General features: G+C 30.7%; 1 protein-coding gene across 5 annotated transcripts in view; it reads left to right on the top strand.

Moving 5' to 3' along the window:
• Positions 1-18,213, top strand: part of dnc (phosphodiesterase dunce) — a 264,431-nt gene that overhangs the window by 127,128 nt on the left and 119,090 nt on the right. Inside the window, exon 3 of one of the 5 annotated variants that reach the window (XM_089700920.1) lies at positions 564-763. The exons of 3 other annotated variants lie outside the window; for them this stretch is intronic. In XM_089700920.1, coding sequence (XP_089557046.1) covers positions 564-763 — 200 coding nt within the window. Of the gene's footprint in view, positions 1-538; positions 764-18,213 lie in introns of all 5 variants that reach the window. One more of the 5 variants, XM_089700926.1, reaches the window with a different exon arrangement.

Below are 18,213 nucleotides of genomic sequence, written 5' to 3'. Positions count from 1 at the left end.
ATTAGGCGTGTAGCCAACAGATGCGACATTGAAACTGTTCTACGCTTCACAGTCCTGAGTCCACGTACACGAAATCTTGGCTATTTCCTTCTTATTCATGTGTTTTTTGACCTGTTGCGTATAGTTACACAGTAAAAGGACATGAATGAACATATGAGGTATAAATAGAAATGTAATTTACCGTTTTTGTTGGGTCGGCGAATGTTTTATTCAGAGGACAACAAATACGATCGCTCTTCTTCTTCCACACAGATTTAGCAGCAGTTTCCTGATGATATTCCTAATCATACCGAAATATTAAATAGGTTTCAAATTAACATAATCAAATTGAATATTCACGTCTATACTAAGATTATATTATAAGCCTTTTGTTTGGAGCACTCTTGTATTCAGTTAAAATGGGTATCTGGGTCAGATGTCGTATCTAATTGGCGAGTATTAGACTGAGCCCATCGCTTTATTTGTAAACGATATGTGTAATTATGTAATATGTAAGGTAAACAGAAATGTACCAACACATTCCATTTATATTCTATAGATTTGAATCGAAAATAACGACACAGTGTACGGACAGTGTGCGAAATAATGTTCGGAGTGATAGGTGCAAAAGTGTAATGATGAGTGGTCGTCACCTTCGGATTCCGGAGGTCCGTGTGAGTGGGGCGCCGGTGCAGGACGAGGCTGATGATCCTCCTTCAGCGCTCCCTCCCTTCGCTCTAACGTTAGCTAGCATACCACGACGACGACATTCTTGGATATGCGGGTAAGTACAGAGGTTACTTCTACAAAAAAAAATACGTGTGACACTCGAGGACTGCCGCTGCCGCATAGCATCGCATCGCTGTGCTGGTTGGAGTGGGGGTGTTAGGTTTCTTCGTTACGGAATTTTTACATTAGGTCGCCGCGCTCAAAGTCTGAGATAAAAGCTATGCAATAGCTTAAAAATTGTAATGGTTGTAAACAGTAAAAAAAAAACATAATTAAAGATCCGGGAATTTTACAGGTGATAGGTACTAAGTACAGGTACAGCAAGTATAAATTTAGCAGTAGGTGTATAAACATAGCAATGAGTAATTACTGTACTCATTATTGACTAATATTAATTGGTTGTTGTGCAAATTTTTATATAGAACACGTTAAACAAACTGTTCTGTTACATATAAGATTGATTCAGTGAAGTGTTTGATTGACTGCATCGTTCTTTTACAGTTTATAATCACATCAGAATGATGCGAAACCATATTTTAAACTCAGCATAGTCAGTTTATAAAAATACAGTTGCATTTCAATTTTATAAAAATAGTATAACCATCAAGGATTAAGATGATCATGAGACTATAAATACTGTATATGCGTCAAAGAGAAATTAATAATTATGACTTTCCGAATTCAATTTCTGAATTAAACTTGTAAATATAACTGTTCCGTTTCATCGTTAAATAAAGAGGTTTTATCATGTAAACGAGTTGAATAATGGCAACTGTGATTAAACTGTATAAGTGCAGCAAATTAGTGCAGTTCTGAGTCTTCTCTACAATTTGTTTGAAACTAAACTGAATAATATTTCTCTCTAATGTTGGTGACGTAAGTAGGACAAAATGTTGGTTATGTACAATTTTGATAAATTACTCTATTTATTATGCTATTTTCATAAAGCTCATCGATTTAAGTTTGTAAAAGAATTATGTATATTAGAGGTGAAGAAAATGTAGAGTCAACATTACTTCCCATTTCTTTGTTACTTGGACATGTTTGACAAGTGACATGTTTGACAATGACAAGTCACCGCAATACTTAAAGGACAACTTTGAGTATTTAAGCTCTAGCAATTCCCTCTCTCTTCGTTCTTCCAACCTGTTATTACTATGCACTCCTATCCACCATTCCAATTTTTTCAACAACTCTTTTACTGTTCGTGCTATCCAACTTTGGAACGCTTTACCTGAGAGTGTTAGACGCGCTAAAACGCTCTCCTCTTTTAAATCACTATTAAAAGATCACTACCTTTCCTTACTGTAGCTTTTTCCCTACCTTTCTGTTTCTGCTTGCTGACATCTGTAACTGTAACCATTGTTTTTGAATATCTTATCATCTGTGTACTATGGCTTGTGTATAGTATGTATTTTGTAATATGTATGTGTATGTTTAGTATGTATTTAATATTATGTATGTGTATGTACAATATGTATTTTAGTAATATTTTATGTATGTATTTTAGTATGTACCTACATATTTTTGAAGTATATAATATGCAATATTTAGTTTATATAAATATGTGTGTAAATGTGTCTATTTTACATTATTTGCAATGTATTGTTATATGTAATTGTAATTATAGTCATTTATTTTGCGCTATCCCACGACCTTCTTACATTTCCTTTCCTACCAGGTTGCCTGGTAGAGATTGCTGTTCAGCAATAAGGCCGCCTTTTGTACAAATGATGCCTTTGTAATTTTGTTCTTTTTTTTTTTCTCTGCTTTGTCCATTCATGTTTGTACAATGAAGTACAAATTATTATAAATAAATTTATTAAAATTAAAATTAATTAAAATTTATTATAAATAAATAAATAAATAAATGTTTCAATGGATATAAAAAACAATTTTACTCATCAATTGTAAAATACCAATAATGTTATGGTAAATGGGAAACCGATAAGGGTATAAATAAAAATATTACGCGAAGGAAAACTTTTTTGCTTATAAAAAGTTTCGGATAAGACATCTTAATACGAACTTTTGTATAAAATGTATGATATCATCCATCATAAACATTAATATAGAGAATTAATATGATCTAGTAATGATCATAGAAACTTTACCAGTAAGCATAGTAGTATATTTTATACAATATTATGTTGTGAAAAGCGTTTTTGAAACAATATTGCCCCGACAGCCAACGTGTCGTATCGCTATGTTGGAAAGCGAGGATTTTCGCTTTTATTAAATGAACTAAGTTTAAATAAATATATATTTTGCAGTCTCATATTTAAGTTATTATAGAAGAAAAGAATGATAAAATAAATTGTTCTTTAACCAGAAGGTTCTAAGTAAAATGTAGAGTGTAACTTGAAACAAAATCTCTATATTATGTCTAAAAATTAATATCTTAATTACAAATAGTTGATAGTGAAAAAGTTTAGAAGGAGTTTGTTGTCGAAAAGTAATTTTTTTTAAATGACCCATAATTTTGTGAGGGTAGGTTTTGTTAGGTACTTCACTTTTATATTTACGACCTTATTATAACTTAGTGATCACTTTTTAAACAGATTTATGTCAGGTTTATCCATTCGATGGATCTACATAGGCATTCTTTAAAAAATAATTGAATGCTAAGCAGTATATTTAAAATAAATTAACACAAGGTTACTAAAACTTGTAACGTGTGTCGTTGAATACAGTTTATTAAGAATAGGTAAGATAACAATATGAGTCAAGTATGAGTCGTGTCCTATTCTTTAGTCTTTCAACGATGACAAGCAGTCTGAGAGACAATTAATATATCTTAATATTCATGAGATGAACGAACAGTGGTCTGTATTAACACAACAATACAACTCGCTGTATGGAGACGATATACTTTGTGTTACAAGTACTTGCATAACCTTTGTTGTCTAATGACACTTTCCCTAAATATGACATGTTGTTTCTGTAATTACGAAGCAACTTTCTTGTTTAATGTTTTTGTAATATGTACGAATGTGTGTTAAGGTTTTTTTATTGTTACTAATAATATGCTCAAGGTTAATCAAAATATTTATCTAGTGTATTGGACAGTCATTGATTCCGCTAGTTAACTCTATTGAGCAATTGAATCTTCAAATTCAAATTCAAATTCAAATTTCATTTATTTACAAGAATGTAGTTACAAAAAAGGTGTTATTACAATGTTACGCGCTAATACATTCTACCCACTTTCTGGGTGTGCAAATATTTAAATGGAAATAAGTTAAATTACACTTCACCAACACTACACAAATTCTTCGCGTCACTAATCACTAACGTCACTAATTCTTCCTTGTCACAGAGTCCGCAATGTAATAAGTTCTTGAATATCATAAAATTGTTTCTCCATTAACCATTTCGTCAGTTTCTTCTTAAATATATTTACTGGGAGATCCTTAAAGTTATCCGGTATTTTATTATATATTGTAATAGTCATGAATATCACACTATTTTTTGCTTGATTTATTCTACATGTTGGAAAGTGCAGTTTATTTTGATACCTCGTTAACATATGCGAATTTACTTCTCCTTTCTTTTTAAAATATTCTGGGTGGTATTTAACAAATAAACATACTTCTCTTATATATATGCAGGTCAGTGTAAGGATACGTAATTTACCGAACATTGGTTTGCAACTGTCCCTTTGATGTAGTCCGCACAGGGCTCGGATACATTTCTTTTGTGCCACAAATACTTTCCGCACCTCGCAAGACTGTCCCCAAAGAATTATTCCGTAAGATAGTATCGACGATATATATGCATGGTAGGCATTTATTGCAGCATTCATAGATACAGTATCTCTAAGGCGACGTAATACGTAAACGAAACGATTTATCCTATCACAAATATATTCAATATGACTGTCCCATTTTAGACCTTCGTCTACCAGAACACCTAAGAATTTATGGTGTTTTACCTGTTCGATTACTTGATCATTACATTTTATATCTAGATTAAGTTTGGTGCAATTCTTTGTATAATATTGAATTATTTTGGTTTTTACTAAGTTTATTTTCAGATTATTATTTTGTAACCATTTTACTATATTATGTAATGCTGTATTTATATCTCTCTCATATGTATTTTTATCCGTGCATTTAACAATAAGGGTAGTGTCGTCTGCGAATAAAACTGTTTTGTGTTTCACTGATCTCGGTAAATCGTTAATATATAAGAGGAATAAAAATGGGCCGAGCACACTTCCTTGTGGTACACCTGATTTATTAACTTTTTTCTCTGACCTATATGAATTTCGTGTTTGATTTATCATTTTATGAATCTCCACATACTGATATCTATCATTTAAGTAACTTGCTACCCATTCTTTAGCAATTCCTCTTATCCCATATTTCTCCAACTTAAACAAGAGTAATTGATGGTCCACAAAATCAAATGCTTTGCTCATATCTAAGAATATGGTGGCTGCTGGTTTTTTTTCAATAAAGGCTTGAATAATTTCTTTCATCATGTCGAAGCATGCTAAAGAAGTAGAACTATTTTTTCTAAATCCAAACTGTTCCCGACATAATATCTTGTTTTTATCAACATAATTTTGAAATCTTTCTAAAATTACCTTTTCAAATATCTTAGATAAAACTGGAATTAGTGCTACCGGTCTGTAGTTTTTAATATCTTTTGGATCATCTTTTTTATATAACGGTTTTATAACTGATGTTTTTAGAACATAAGGAAAAGTTCCTTGCTCCATAGATAAATTGACAAGAAAGGATAACGGTTTGCAAATATGTACACTGGAAGCCTTTAATATTTTTGTACTAATACCGTCTGTTCCTACGGCATTCGTGTTATTTAGGGATTTTATTACTTTTAGAATTTCGTCACTGCTTGTTGGTGTCAAGAATATAGTTTTACATTTTTCCGTAGTCAATGTCGTTTTTATTTGAGTTGCATCGTATTTAAAATTCGTTTGATTTGTTATGTTAATAAAAAAGTTATTAAATTGTTCACATATATCATTCATTGAGTTGTATACATTATTATTGACTACAATCTCTTCTATTTCTTTAATATTGTTTTCGTCATTAATATTATTAGATATCATGTGCCATAAAGCCTTATTTTTATTTTTTGATAATTTAATAATTTTTTCACATTGAATTTGCTTTGATTTAAGAATGCACCTTTTTAGAATATTTTTGTATTTTATATAATAACCCCAACTATTTATAAATGTTTTCCTGTGATATATACTTTTTAAATATAGTAGTCGCTTTCGTACACAACATTTCTTCAATCCTTTGGTTATCCAATTAATGTAAGGTTTTCCTGTGTTTCTCTTAATCCTAATAAATGGGAAACAGAGATTGTAAAACAGTTGGAATAATTCATAAAAAGTATTAAAGCATTCATTTAAGTTATTGAATTCATGTATTTCAGAGAAACTCAATGATGCCATGCACTCACAAAATTTACGTATATTCTGCTTACTGTAATCTCTTTTTGTTTCAAACCAGGACACATTTAATTTGGGCTTAGTCATATTTACTTTTAATATCTGTGCAGTTTCGTGGTCTGATAAACCAAGATGAAGTACTTCTGCGGTTACGCCTCTTTTTATATTTGTCGCTATTTGATCTATGCATGAATTTTTCCTGGTAGGTGTTTTTATTAAACATTCAATATTATAGTTCTGAAGTAAAGTATTGAGTTCATCTGAAAACTTAGTTTTTTTAATAATATCAATATTCCAATCACCGCATATTATTATTTTTTTATTTTTAGTTGCAATTTTTTGCAGTGTAAGTTGAAGTTTTTCAATAAAAATATCTATACTTTGACTTGGAATTCTATAAACAAAAATTATCACTGTATTTAAATGTTTTAACTCTATACCACAACACTCAAAGAATAAATTACAACCAAGATCCTTTATAAAGTCTAGATTAGTACATGAAATGTCCTCTTTGACCAGAATGCATGTTCCACCTCTTTTTTGTTTGCGAGAAAACGATGATATCAACTTATATCCTGGTAATTTGAGTAGCTGTTCATTTCCTTTTCTAATAAATGTTTCACATAAGCATATAATGTCAATAATGTGGGACTTACTTAATTGAGATATTGCCAAGTACAGCTCTTCTGACTTATTTATGGCTCCGGCTATGTTTTGATGTAATATTGTCAAATAACTGGATTTAGGGACGAAAAAAATTTGGATTCGATGAAAAGTTTTTATTGTTCGGTAATATATTACTATTTGATGTATCCTCACTGTTCAGTTTTAAAGTGTTTTCATTTATTGTCTTTTTAAAATAATATGGAATTGTACCTTTTTTTACTTGAATTGATTTATTTCCATTGTTTTTTAACAAACTGCATTTTTTTGACGAAGAAAGCCTTTCTAAGATCTTTTTTGTATTTAAAAATGTATTCGAGTATTCGATGCTGTCAATTTCTATGTTTATTTTATTTATTAAATTTTCAATATAATTAATTCTTGAATTATAATATTTGTAATCTTCGTCAATATCAATATATGAACATTCAAAAGTACCAACACGAATATTTTGTAGATATTTACATTTTATTAGGTACTAACTAGGAATTATTGATCGTTGAAAACAAAGTACCTATTTTAATGAAATATACAGCATAATTTAAACAATTTTTTTAGTAAAAAACATTTTATAAAAATTAACAATAAATGTAGCAATTTGAGCTAAACCAAATTTACTTTATCAACTTGGGAGACTACACAAAGGAAATCTAAGGAAAAATTTTATCTCTGAGCGCAAACTACATCTTTCAATAATTATGTTGTACTTAGTTGCGATCCTAAATGTCTGAAACAGATGCTTTAATTTATTACCGCAATACATCAAATTAATCTTCAAGCCATGATTTATTAGTGACATTTCTGATGACTTTAAACGTAGATCTAAATACTATATTAATCTAGCACTGGTTTGTGAGGGTTATAAAATTGAATTTAAGGGCTTGGTCTAGTAGTGCAAACAAATGCATCCTGTCATCCTATATGTAAATAATACAAATGTACTAAGGGAAAGTTGCTCCACTTAATTTTTAAAAATTAAATCATTCGTATGCATAATTTAATGTTCGTAATAAGTACCAAAAATGACAATTTGAAACAATTTTCGTGAAAATTACACCGGGTGATTTTTTTTTATCAGTACACAAAATTTGCGAATACTTTCTATTGATATCTTCAACTTCATGTTTATATAACTGATCAACTTTTACAAAGAAATTTGGGCGAAATATAAAAAAAAATAAGCTTTCCATACAAAATGCAGAACTCTATACATTTTTTTCGACCTAAGTTTCTTAGTGAAAGTTGTTCAGTTTAACTAATAAAACGGATAAACAAATTTTGTATATAATAAAAAAAATGTAATGTTTGTGTTAAATGAAAACAAAAGATATTTATTTCTGACTAGCTTCCGCCCGCGACTCCGTCCGCGCGGATGTCAGTCTTCGCGTCTTCTACAGATTTATTATATTATGTGTAATATATAGATTTATATTGATAAACCTAATAAATCTTTTGCTAGCATTCTGATGCTTTATCGGTTGCACTGGATTTATCTCTTTTTTTTCAATCGCTTGAATGATATAGGATGGGTCCTTGATGGGCATCGAATGCTGAAGTCTCGAATCAATCAATTCTGACAGTAGGCAATTTATGTAAAATCTTGATAATGGTCCATCATTTTATTTTGCCTAAACGTTACATACTTTTTTATATATTCTATTTTTAACGAATTATTCACTCCAGTCCAAACAGCAAATAAGCAGACTTCTGCTTCTGCAACGTTTAGTTGTCCCTGAATTTAGAAAAAATAATCATGATTCTTATCTATGACAAAAGTGTTATTTTATGCATTGTATTTCAAATATTAAATTTTTTTTTTAACCGCATCTTCCGCATTCATGTCTTTTGCCGGAATTAGACATTTAACTTCTACTAGTCCCATTTTCCCTTTTTGATATGGGAGTGTATAAAGTAATTTTTTTAGATATTTCTCGTTATACTTTTAAAAAGTTACTATTGTCATTTTGCTCATTAGGTAAAGTAATTTCGATATCAGTTTTAAGTTTTTTGATACCTGCAATAATAACGTCATAATCGCCTGCACATACTTATCGATTACACCCTGTATACAATCCACCATCCACATTCATAATGTTTTCCTGTCCTCCTCTCCTTTACGCTGTTCACCGATACATTTGAAATGAGTAAATCTGCTACCACTGAAGGATGTTTCATTGTGATCAGCAAATTTTCACCACTGTTGTCAATTATTTGTTTTTCATTTTTAATCAGCAATTGGGAATCATCAGTTTTGTTTTTTGCAGATTGGTGATGTACCCTTACAATATGTCGAAAAGGGAAAGCATCAACGAATTATCGTTTTCGTCCTCTTTTTTTATTCTTCGCGTCTCTGTTACTTCTGTTTGTTTAGTTCTCAACACCCACTGAATTTTCTATGTTATTGTGATCTTCCATTACATCTGAGTTTTGATGATGTGATGATAATCCATTCGTTTTAATATTGGTACTTAGAGTTGGTAGACTAAACTAGAAATGGCGGACTAAATTTGTCAGCGCGTCTGTAAGATCAGAATATAAAACCAACATCCTGCATTTATGTTACAAAATTAATAATCAAACAACATGCCGCTACGTTGAAAATGACTAGAAGAAAAAATTAAAACACCTCGGATCAATTTTGGAGTAAACAAATCATTTTCCCCGTATGGGGATTTCCCCGGATGAACTTGGGAAGTTCAAGTTCTCAATACAAGTTTATATTATATTTCGTATTTCTCAAATGAAAAATAAACATTTTTGGAACTTCAAAAAAATTATATTATAAGAAAATTTATGAGCTTACTTTAGTTTTAAAGAAATATACATCCCTTTACTGACACCCCGTAAAATAAAGAAATTGTTGCCAATCACCTTTGCAATCTATTTGGTTTCATTAACTTTATGTTCGAAGATAATTTTTTTTCTAGTAGTTACACGCGTATTTTTTTCGTTTATTTTCCATATCGAAATCAAATGTTTAAAAATACGAATATTTGCACAAAACTAAGATAAAAATAATCAATTAACAAAAATATTAAATTTAATGAAGTAGAGCAACTTTCACTTCGGTATGAAGGAAAATCGAGCGTAGAGCACACGTCAGAACGCTCCGGCCCAAGGAGCGCGACTAAAGAAATTCGCTAGGATTTTTCCTAATTATTTTAAATATTTTTTTAATATTTAAAGAATTATCAAAATTAAAAAAAAAAATTTTTAAAGGATTAATACTCATTGGTCTTCAACCAAATCGAATAAATTAATGGAAAAAATAACTTTTAGCAGTATTTATCAATAGATTTTGTATGGCAAAAAATGGGAAATTTCATGAATTTATAACGTTCTAATTAAGAAAATCATAAGTTTTTCGGCAATTGTATTCAGCAGTTTTTAATAACGACTATATAAGGATAATAATGCGCTGATCAGATTGTGTAAATTGTAATCGGTTGCAACGTAGTGAGTGCACAAACTTAGCTCGAAATGATTTTGGGGGAAAGAGACTTATCTTGAAGGCCTGATTAAGGTAACATAAAGTAACTTTATAAATGTGAAAAAATTCACGCGCATTACGTATATAACACTAATTGATAAACAAGAAAAAAAAAATCAGTTTATCATTTCATTAGCCGGGAAAAAATTGTCAAATAACTTGTTGAAAACGCAATTTTGCTAGACTGCAGCCTTAATATATTAATGATGCTATTTATAATTAAGAATGATCCTATTTAACTACCTATATCATATTATATTATAAAACAAAGTTACTGTCACTGTTTGTCCGTCCCAATCAAATATTTTTTCTTTGGAAACAGTGCGGTTATTACCAAATGACGTTATTATCGTCTTTAAAACAAATTCTACAATTGTGAATATTTTGTTAACAGTATTCAGTCAAAGGTTGTTAGAAAATCCCCATCATGTTTCGCTGAAAAAAGCTTTCGATTTAAAAATTGAAACTTGTAAAATATAAGTTTTCCTTGTTTACTTTAAGCTGTAGCAGCCAATAATGCTTGGGAAATTGTCCAATCAAATCCGCGGAAATAACACTTTCGTTCCAATTACTGTTTGCCGTTGAATTTGTAATTCTACGGGACGGTGTTTATTTCACCGTATAGAAACAAAAACAGAGGAACTTTTCTTTAGGCATTATAGTTGTTTTTTTTTCATTTAACTTGACATATGCGAGATGATTTTTACATGTTAAATATAATTATTATCAACTAAATTCGAATACCCGTGGATGTATTGTTCATATGAAAAAATTTTGTATAATATATTTATTGCATGTATTTTGTATTGATTTATCCTCCTAAGGACCAATGGCCTCATATAAGTACAAAAACACCATCACCATTACAACCCAAAGCACCAAAAAGTTTTAACTAAATTACCAACCACCGTCCTCATCCGATGACAAAATCGAAAATTCGAAATATCTAAAAAAATACCGCGCTTTTCTGCCTATGATCACTGTGTAACGCGATTGGCTGAATTGAACTATTAGGTTTGGTAGGTAAATGGTAGTGTCCGACCGAACTTTCGGTTTCGGTTTCGGTTTCGGCCGAGTTTCGGCCAAAAATCAAGTTTCGGCCGCAGTTTCGGTTTCGGCCAAAATCGGCCGAAACTTTTGCCGAAACCGAAACTTACCTATTTCGCAAGTTCAGTGAACTTAGTTCACACACGTTCACGCTCGCCTAACTTCGTTTTCCTCGGCAACGCTTTGACGGACGCTGTCAAAGCGTTGGTTGACCCACACTGGTGGAAACAATTTTTGATTATCTATGTTGAGATTGGAACTGGGTGTAAATGTAATTAATAATTATTTTTATATAAGAGGTACCTAAAAGAGACTTATTATTCTTCTAAGTACAAATACCAATCCAAAGTATTAAAGACTCTTTAATAAAGAGAAAGATCTCAAAATACCAAAACTTAGTATTTAAAGTAACAGTAACAATTACTGATTTGATTTAGATGACTGATTTTACCGAGAACTTAATTTGAAAAAATAATAAAAATTAAATTTGTTATCATTAATATTTTAAAAATATTATTTTTTTATTTTATATTAAATAAATGATTACAACAATATACTGTGTTTTCCTTTCATGCCCTAATTAAGGCAAAATAATAGGTAAAATGCACCAAAGTTCAGTATTTTTAGAAATTTCATACTAGACCACGTGAGTTTCGGTTTCGGTTTCGGTTTCGGCCGAAACTGAAGCCACGGCCGAACATTCGGTTTCGGTTTCGGTTTCGGCCTGGAAACCAGTTTCGGTCGGACACTAGTAAATGGGTTATCCAATCACAGAATTTTAAAATACTTTAGTTAAAGTTTTTAAAATTGCTGGTCAACGTAACAGAGGTAAGTTAAATCGTTAATTATCATATTAATCTCTCACTTGATTTTCATTTGGTATGGAAAAATAAATAGTAAAAACAGTACAGGAACGTATTTTAATTAAATTTAACGAAACAATTCATATTGTATTTTTTAAATTCACGGATAATTTTAATGTGATCATGTGAGAACATTGGTCGTTACTTACAACATTATTTTCATTTTTTTTGTACTCAGTTGAAGACATTGGTAGTCAATGACTATAAAACACTTCATTAGTTAATAATTTATTTTGTTGTTTTACAGTAATTTTGAGTATAATTGTCCTGTTTTATGATTATAATTTATTTAAACTGTCAACAGGAATTACTATTGCAATCAAAATAAACAGTTATCTTCCTTATTTTTTCAGTTATTCGTGACGATAATATCATCGATTTCCTAGCCGACTGACGGAGATTTTATTCCTAGTGATGAAGACTTAGGAGACCCACCATTTGTTTCCGAATCGATTTTTAGTTAGCTCATTGATATTTCAAGTTCCTAATATTGTACTTCCAATGTTTTTATTTCTTTTTTTAACATATGTTCAGATAGTTTAGATATTTTATTACCTAATATGTAGTAAACTTACACATTTAGAATTTAAGAAAAACTGTTTTTAATTCTTTTGTATACTTTGTAGAGGTTATTGTATGGTCTCATATGTTATAACATAAGTAAATAAAAAAATCTACAAGTAAAACCTTATTTTAATAAAAAAATTTTTGGATTCACTTAGATCTGATGTGATCACATGGGAACAAAATAAATCGAGTTTTTTTTTTCAGAAATGTATTCTATAAGCTATATTTTACACAGATAAAAAATCCCACAAGTAAATTTTAACTCTAACAATAAAAAAAACAAAAAAATACCATTGGGTCGCAGGTCTGTTGTATTTTTATGTACTCAGGTGAGAACAATGGGTGGTAATGCAGAATAGGATTTTTTTAGCTTGGTCCTTAGTAGGATATGTAATTATAAGATGCAAACAAAATTATCAAACATTAAATCATACCGAAATAAATTCTAAATAATCTGTACATTCTAGATACTGACATACGAGTTTTCAACCTAATTTATGAAAGTGCGTGGAGTTAATTCGGAATGCGTTCTGAAATTATATTTATACATTGCTGAGGGAACGCCAAATAGTTTTCTGAGTTTATTAATGCCATTGAGTTTTATTAAGTGTATTTCATAAATGCTTTATAACATTATATATAAGTATAGTTGAAGAGATAAAAATCTTACGGTGTTCTTAAATATCTCTTTGAAAATACTTAAATACAATGACTAAGACATTTATTTTCATGTTACCTATTTAAAAATAAATGAAACTTTCCAATTAATCCAGCGTCTGATTAATTGAATTAAAAGTTACTTAGCAGACATATAAGTAATGTCTTCTATTATCTAATCTACTGAGACTATTAAAAGCTCTTAGCTATGTGCAGTATAAAGAACTGACTTCATTCAATTAACACCATGTACGTTGATAGGATTCGAGTACGCTCAGATTTTATTCCATTAGCCGTTTCAAAGCGGGATTATTGTATTACGTCACAGTGCATCAGGACACGTGGAGACTATAACTAAATTATTTGCTTCCACTTCGTTATAAATGAATCAATTTTCCCATATAAATGAATCAATTTTCCCATTACAATAAACCACCCGAAATGTATGCAGGAAATTCACTTAAAGATATAGGTGTAAAATAAAATTGAATTCAATTGTTTATTGAGTTTATTAAATAATGGACATTCACAATTGTTTAGTACTTATTATTAACTAGCTGCTCTTCGTGGTTTCACCCGATTGGCTCCGCTCCTGTTGGTCTTAAGCGTAATGATATAGGTATAGCCTATAGCTTTCCTTGATAAATGGGCTATCTAACACCGAAAAAAATTTTCAAATCGGACCAGTAGTTCCTGAAATTAGCGAATTAGCGCTCAAACAAATAAACAGTTTGTTTGTTTGTTCAGCTTTTTATTATTAGTATAGATATAGAACTTCTAGGGCTAAGTTCTAATAAAGGAGGGGTCTTACTTGACTGGTTGATGCTTTACATATTATTTTTTATTCTGGGAAAGCAAGCCGAAATTAGGGTTGTAAGCAAATTAAGTATACTGTAATCATAATTAACGAATATTGAAGAATGTTACTAGGTATGCCAAATCCCTTGAAATTGTGTCTCAGTAAAGCCTGTATGTATAAAAATACACTAGTTTTTGTCGTAGTCAAAAATACCAAGTAGTTTTGATTTTATACGCATTCAAAGTTTCGAAAAATATCGAGTCCCGCTAATAGTCACGTGACCGCTTGTGACGTCACGTCACAACGCGCCGCGCGGCCGCGCTTCCGCGCTTAGTATCAAGTCGGCAGCGCTGTAGTACCTAGATGTTATAGCTTGCGCAGTATTTTGATGGATTTTCGTCCGCGAATTTCGTTAATAGTCCAATAATAGTAATTATTATTCGTTTAATAAAATAACAGTCATGCCAAAGTTTCATCTTTATTTAATAGTTTCTCAAAATATTCTATACGATTGCGTTTTTGCACTGCTGATCTCTGAGGTTTATCTTCATTTTCCTGTTGACATTTGAATTTGTGTGGAACTATACCCTGTTTTTGTTTAATTCTTCCCCCGACCAACTTATATTTTAGTATAGTTCTCCATATCATTCTCAACTTAAAACAAGAAAAAATCTTACTAGCCATCTACCTATACTTAGCCCATACGAGCAGAGCAGAAGCACAGTCTAGTATAGATTAAAACTTGTATAGAAAACAAAGGATAATGCAAAACAGCTGCAATGTTCTCAAAATATTATAATATGTAGTACTATGTAAGAACACGGAAAATTCTGACACCAAAGGTTTTGCACCTCTGACCATTTTTTATTTACGTCCTTTGCAACTATAAAAAACAACTTATCCGGCGAATTGGTAGTTGTATTTTTACATATTTTAGGAACAACACATGATTTTCTGGTATTTGGATTGGACATTTTTAAAAGTATTTAATTATAATTTCGACGGCACGGGCCGCGCGATCGCTAGCGGACTGAGTGAGCCAGACTGAGCGTGTTGTGGTGTGACGTCACACCATCACCGGGCGTTTACAACTTGTTTTACTTCAATCGGAAACTAATTGACGTATCGAAGTAATTTTTTCACTAGTATTATTTATTTTTGACAGAGAATATGGAGTGCTAATAATCAAAATTAGTGAACATTCTCCAGTAACATTATCACGTCTGTTGCAGATGCTCTATTGTTTATTGGTATCTGGGGTGTTTTATATCAAATGAATTGACCTTCTACTTTAATAGCAAAAGGATATGTGGATTTATTTTTCCAATGATACCGAGATTTTTGTGACAACTTAAGTCGATTCGACATCTACAAATGTGGCAAATCTCTCGAGACGTAGATAAAACTGTAGGCGAGACGAAGGCATTTGTGTGGCTCATTTCTTTTTATTGTCCTTAAAAAGTATTTTCTCAGGATCTGAAAACCCATTACTTTACGTTACATATTGACTACTTTTTACAGCAAGTCCCTTTAGAATGTGTGTCCTTTTCGATTCATTTTTTAAATATATCGGAATTAGATGGCATAATATTTTCTGAGGCCAGTAATAAATAAAATAATTAAATTTAATGTGATTTCAGTTAATGGTAAAACTAAACACTGCAGTCGTCGGAAAAACAAATCATTGCCTTCGATTGACAATAAAGTTGATTAAAATAAGATGACGTTATTGATATATATTTATTTTTAGGGACTGCTCTTCAAGAAAATCGTTATCGTTATTATTATTTTTGAAGTCTTTGTTGACTAAAATTTAGTTTTCGCACGTGCTCGTTTGTCAAAAGTTGATGTGTTGTCGTCACCCGTCGAGACGTTGATTTCTCATTAAGAGTCCAACAAAAACTGATGAGAATTCTTGGCAAATATTTGATACATTGGCAACGGTTCTTAAAATATATTGCAAAAATATAAATAATATCCGTTCAAAACAGCTTACCTATTTATAAAGACGCGCCCTCGATACAAGCTTTCTGCTGCGTATTAAGCGTCTTCAAATTAGCTAATAAATAATGAATGTAGTTCCAGGTGCAAAATTAACCATTGTGACATTATGAGAAACTGCTGATATGAGGTTTAGGACAGTGTGACATATTTGAAACTCTGCCACTAGTTATTCTGGGCAATGGGTGCGCGTAAACAGCGCCGCATGCGCCATAGAACAAACATAATAATAATATCTTCAATATTCATAAAATCTTACGATGTAAAACTTATCCAGTACAGGAAAAGTCCAGTAAAGTCTTAACACCTATTTTAAAACGATTCTATAAAATACATTCATTCTTAATGTATTCTTACTAAAACAATGACTCTCGGATTCTATTAAAACATCTTCCTCAACTCTCTTTGGTTCTATTTTGAACTGCATTAAATATGTATTTCATAATGATCGTCATTATTTTTTTGGATACGTTTTAAATTGTGCTATGTATTATTTTATTTTTAAAAGCCCTTATACTAAAGTTGATGTTATTTTAAATAGTTATATACCTTAAAAAAACTTGTTTAATACATTTTTTTTTGAGTTGAATTCACAAATATAAATTAATAAAACAAATTAAATACTAACCATTACACGTATTACGATATTATCTCATCGTTCAATTTTCGTGGGAAACCACCGTCCTAATAACCATAAAATTGCGTTTGTAAATTCCTAAAGAATAAAATCATCAAGACAGAGAGTAATCGGTGACAATTTTTATAATTTTGCGGAGTATTTTCTTAAGAATACGTGTCATCACTTTTGTGAAGCTAGAGCGGGCGGTTTACGCGCCAAGACTCACGCGCAGTTTCAGTCCCGCACTGTTCAATACAACGTCGATCGAAAGTTTCATTTGTGAAAAGTATGATCAAAGGACGCTCTCATGTGAAAATAAGTGTGAGAAGAATTCAGACAACGTTTGCGTTACAAAATATATACTAGTGTGTTATGTGATAATAATTCAGTTAGCTGCGTCTAGTTTAAAAAATAATTAGGTTTGTGTGCGTATATTATTTTTGAATAACATGACCTTGTTTTGTAAGTTTCTATTCATCCATTCAAATAAAAATGATTGGGCAAGTTCCTGATAACATTTACCACAAGTACTCTTCAATTCGAGGATTTTATTGAACGACAGTTTACAATAACATTATTTTGAATGAGTTTGGATTTCGTTTGAAATAATAAATTAGTATGCAATATAAGAAAAATTTAACTCTGCAGAACGCAAAAGTATTGAATATTGTATATTATTTGTAAACAACTTACCAATAATAAAAGTTCTAAGTGGCTTTTTTGATAGTTGTGAAAGAACGAATTTGTTTTTCTTGTAAAGGGTCTTGAAGTTTTCTTTTATTTACATTATATTTGAGGATAGGTAGAGGCATCTAAATTGAATAGAATTAATGGAATAGGAGGAGAATGTTCTACGTGACTAGGTCAAACAATTATTAAAACAATTATTCATCTTCAGTATTGAAGCCCGTTACTTGCAAAATGATATTGATTAGTTCAGGCTACTTTGATGCTAATAGTGTTATCTATCTAAGTAAAGCTTTATTCAATTTATTTAACTCTTTAAAACACTTGATGGGCAATAAAATGTACTTTTTTTTAATACTTTACATAAACAAACACACTATTTTTGTACTGAATGTGCCATTCAAAATTATAAGAAAATGTTGAAAAGTAGAAATTTTTGGAAATGGAAGCCTTATTTCTGAATCAAAACTTGAAATGCGGGGAAACAAAGGCAGTAAATTTTGGAGAATCGGTCACAGAACCTTACCTCATAATTTGCGATGGATAAAAACTTTTTACTTCTCTGTTTCTGAGTTAAGTGATGAAATAAGTTTTTAAAGCGAAAGATATATTAAAGGTTATTTATTAAATGTAGGCTTGTTTGTGAATGAATTTATGAAAAGTTAAATAAAAAAAATACTA

Source organism: Colias philodice, chromosome 11, assembly GCF_061535455.1.
Source record: "Colias philodice isolate Cphi_HAF_F1 chromosome 11, ilColPhil1 Martin Lab GWU primary, whole genome shotgun sequence".
Lineage (NCBI taxonomy): Eukaryota > Metazoa > Arthropoda > Insecta > Lepidoptera > Pieridae > Colias > Colias philodice.
Note: the sequence above shows the minus strand (reverse complement) of the source record. Positions and strands in the feature narration are given on the sequence as shown.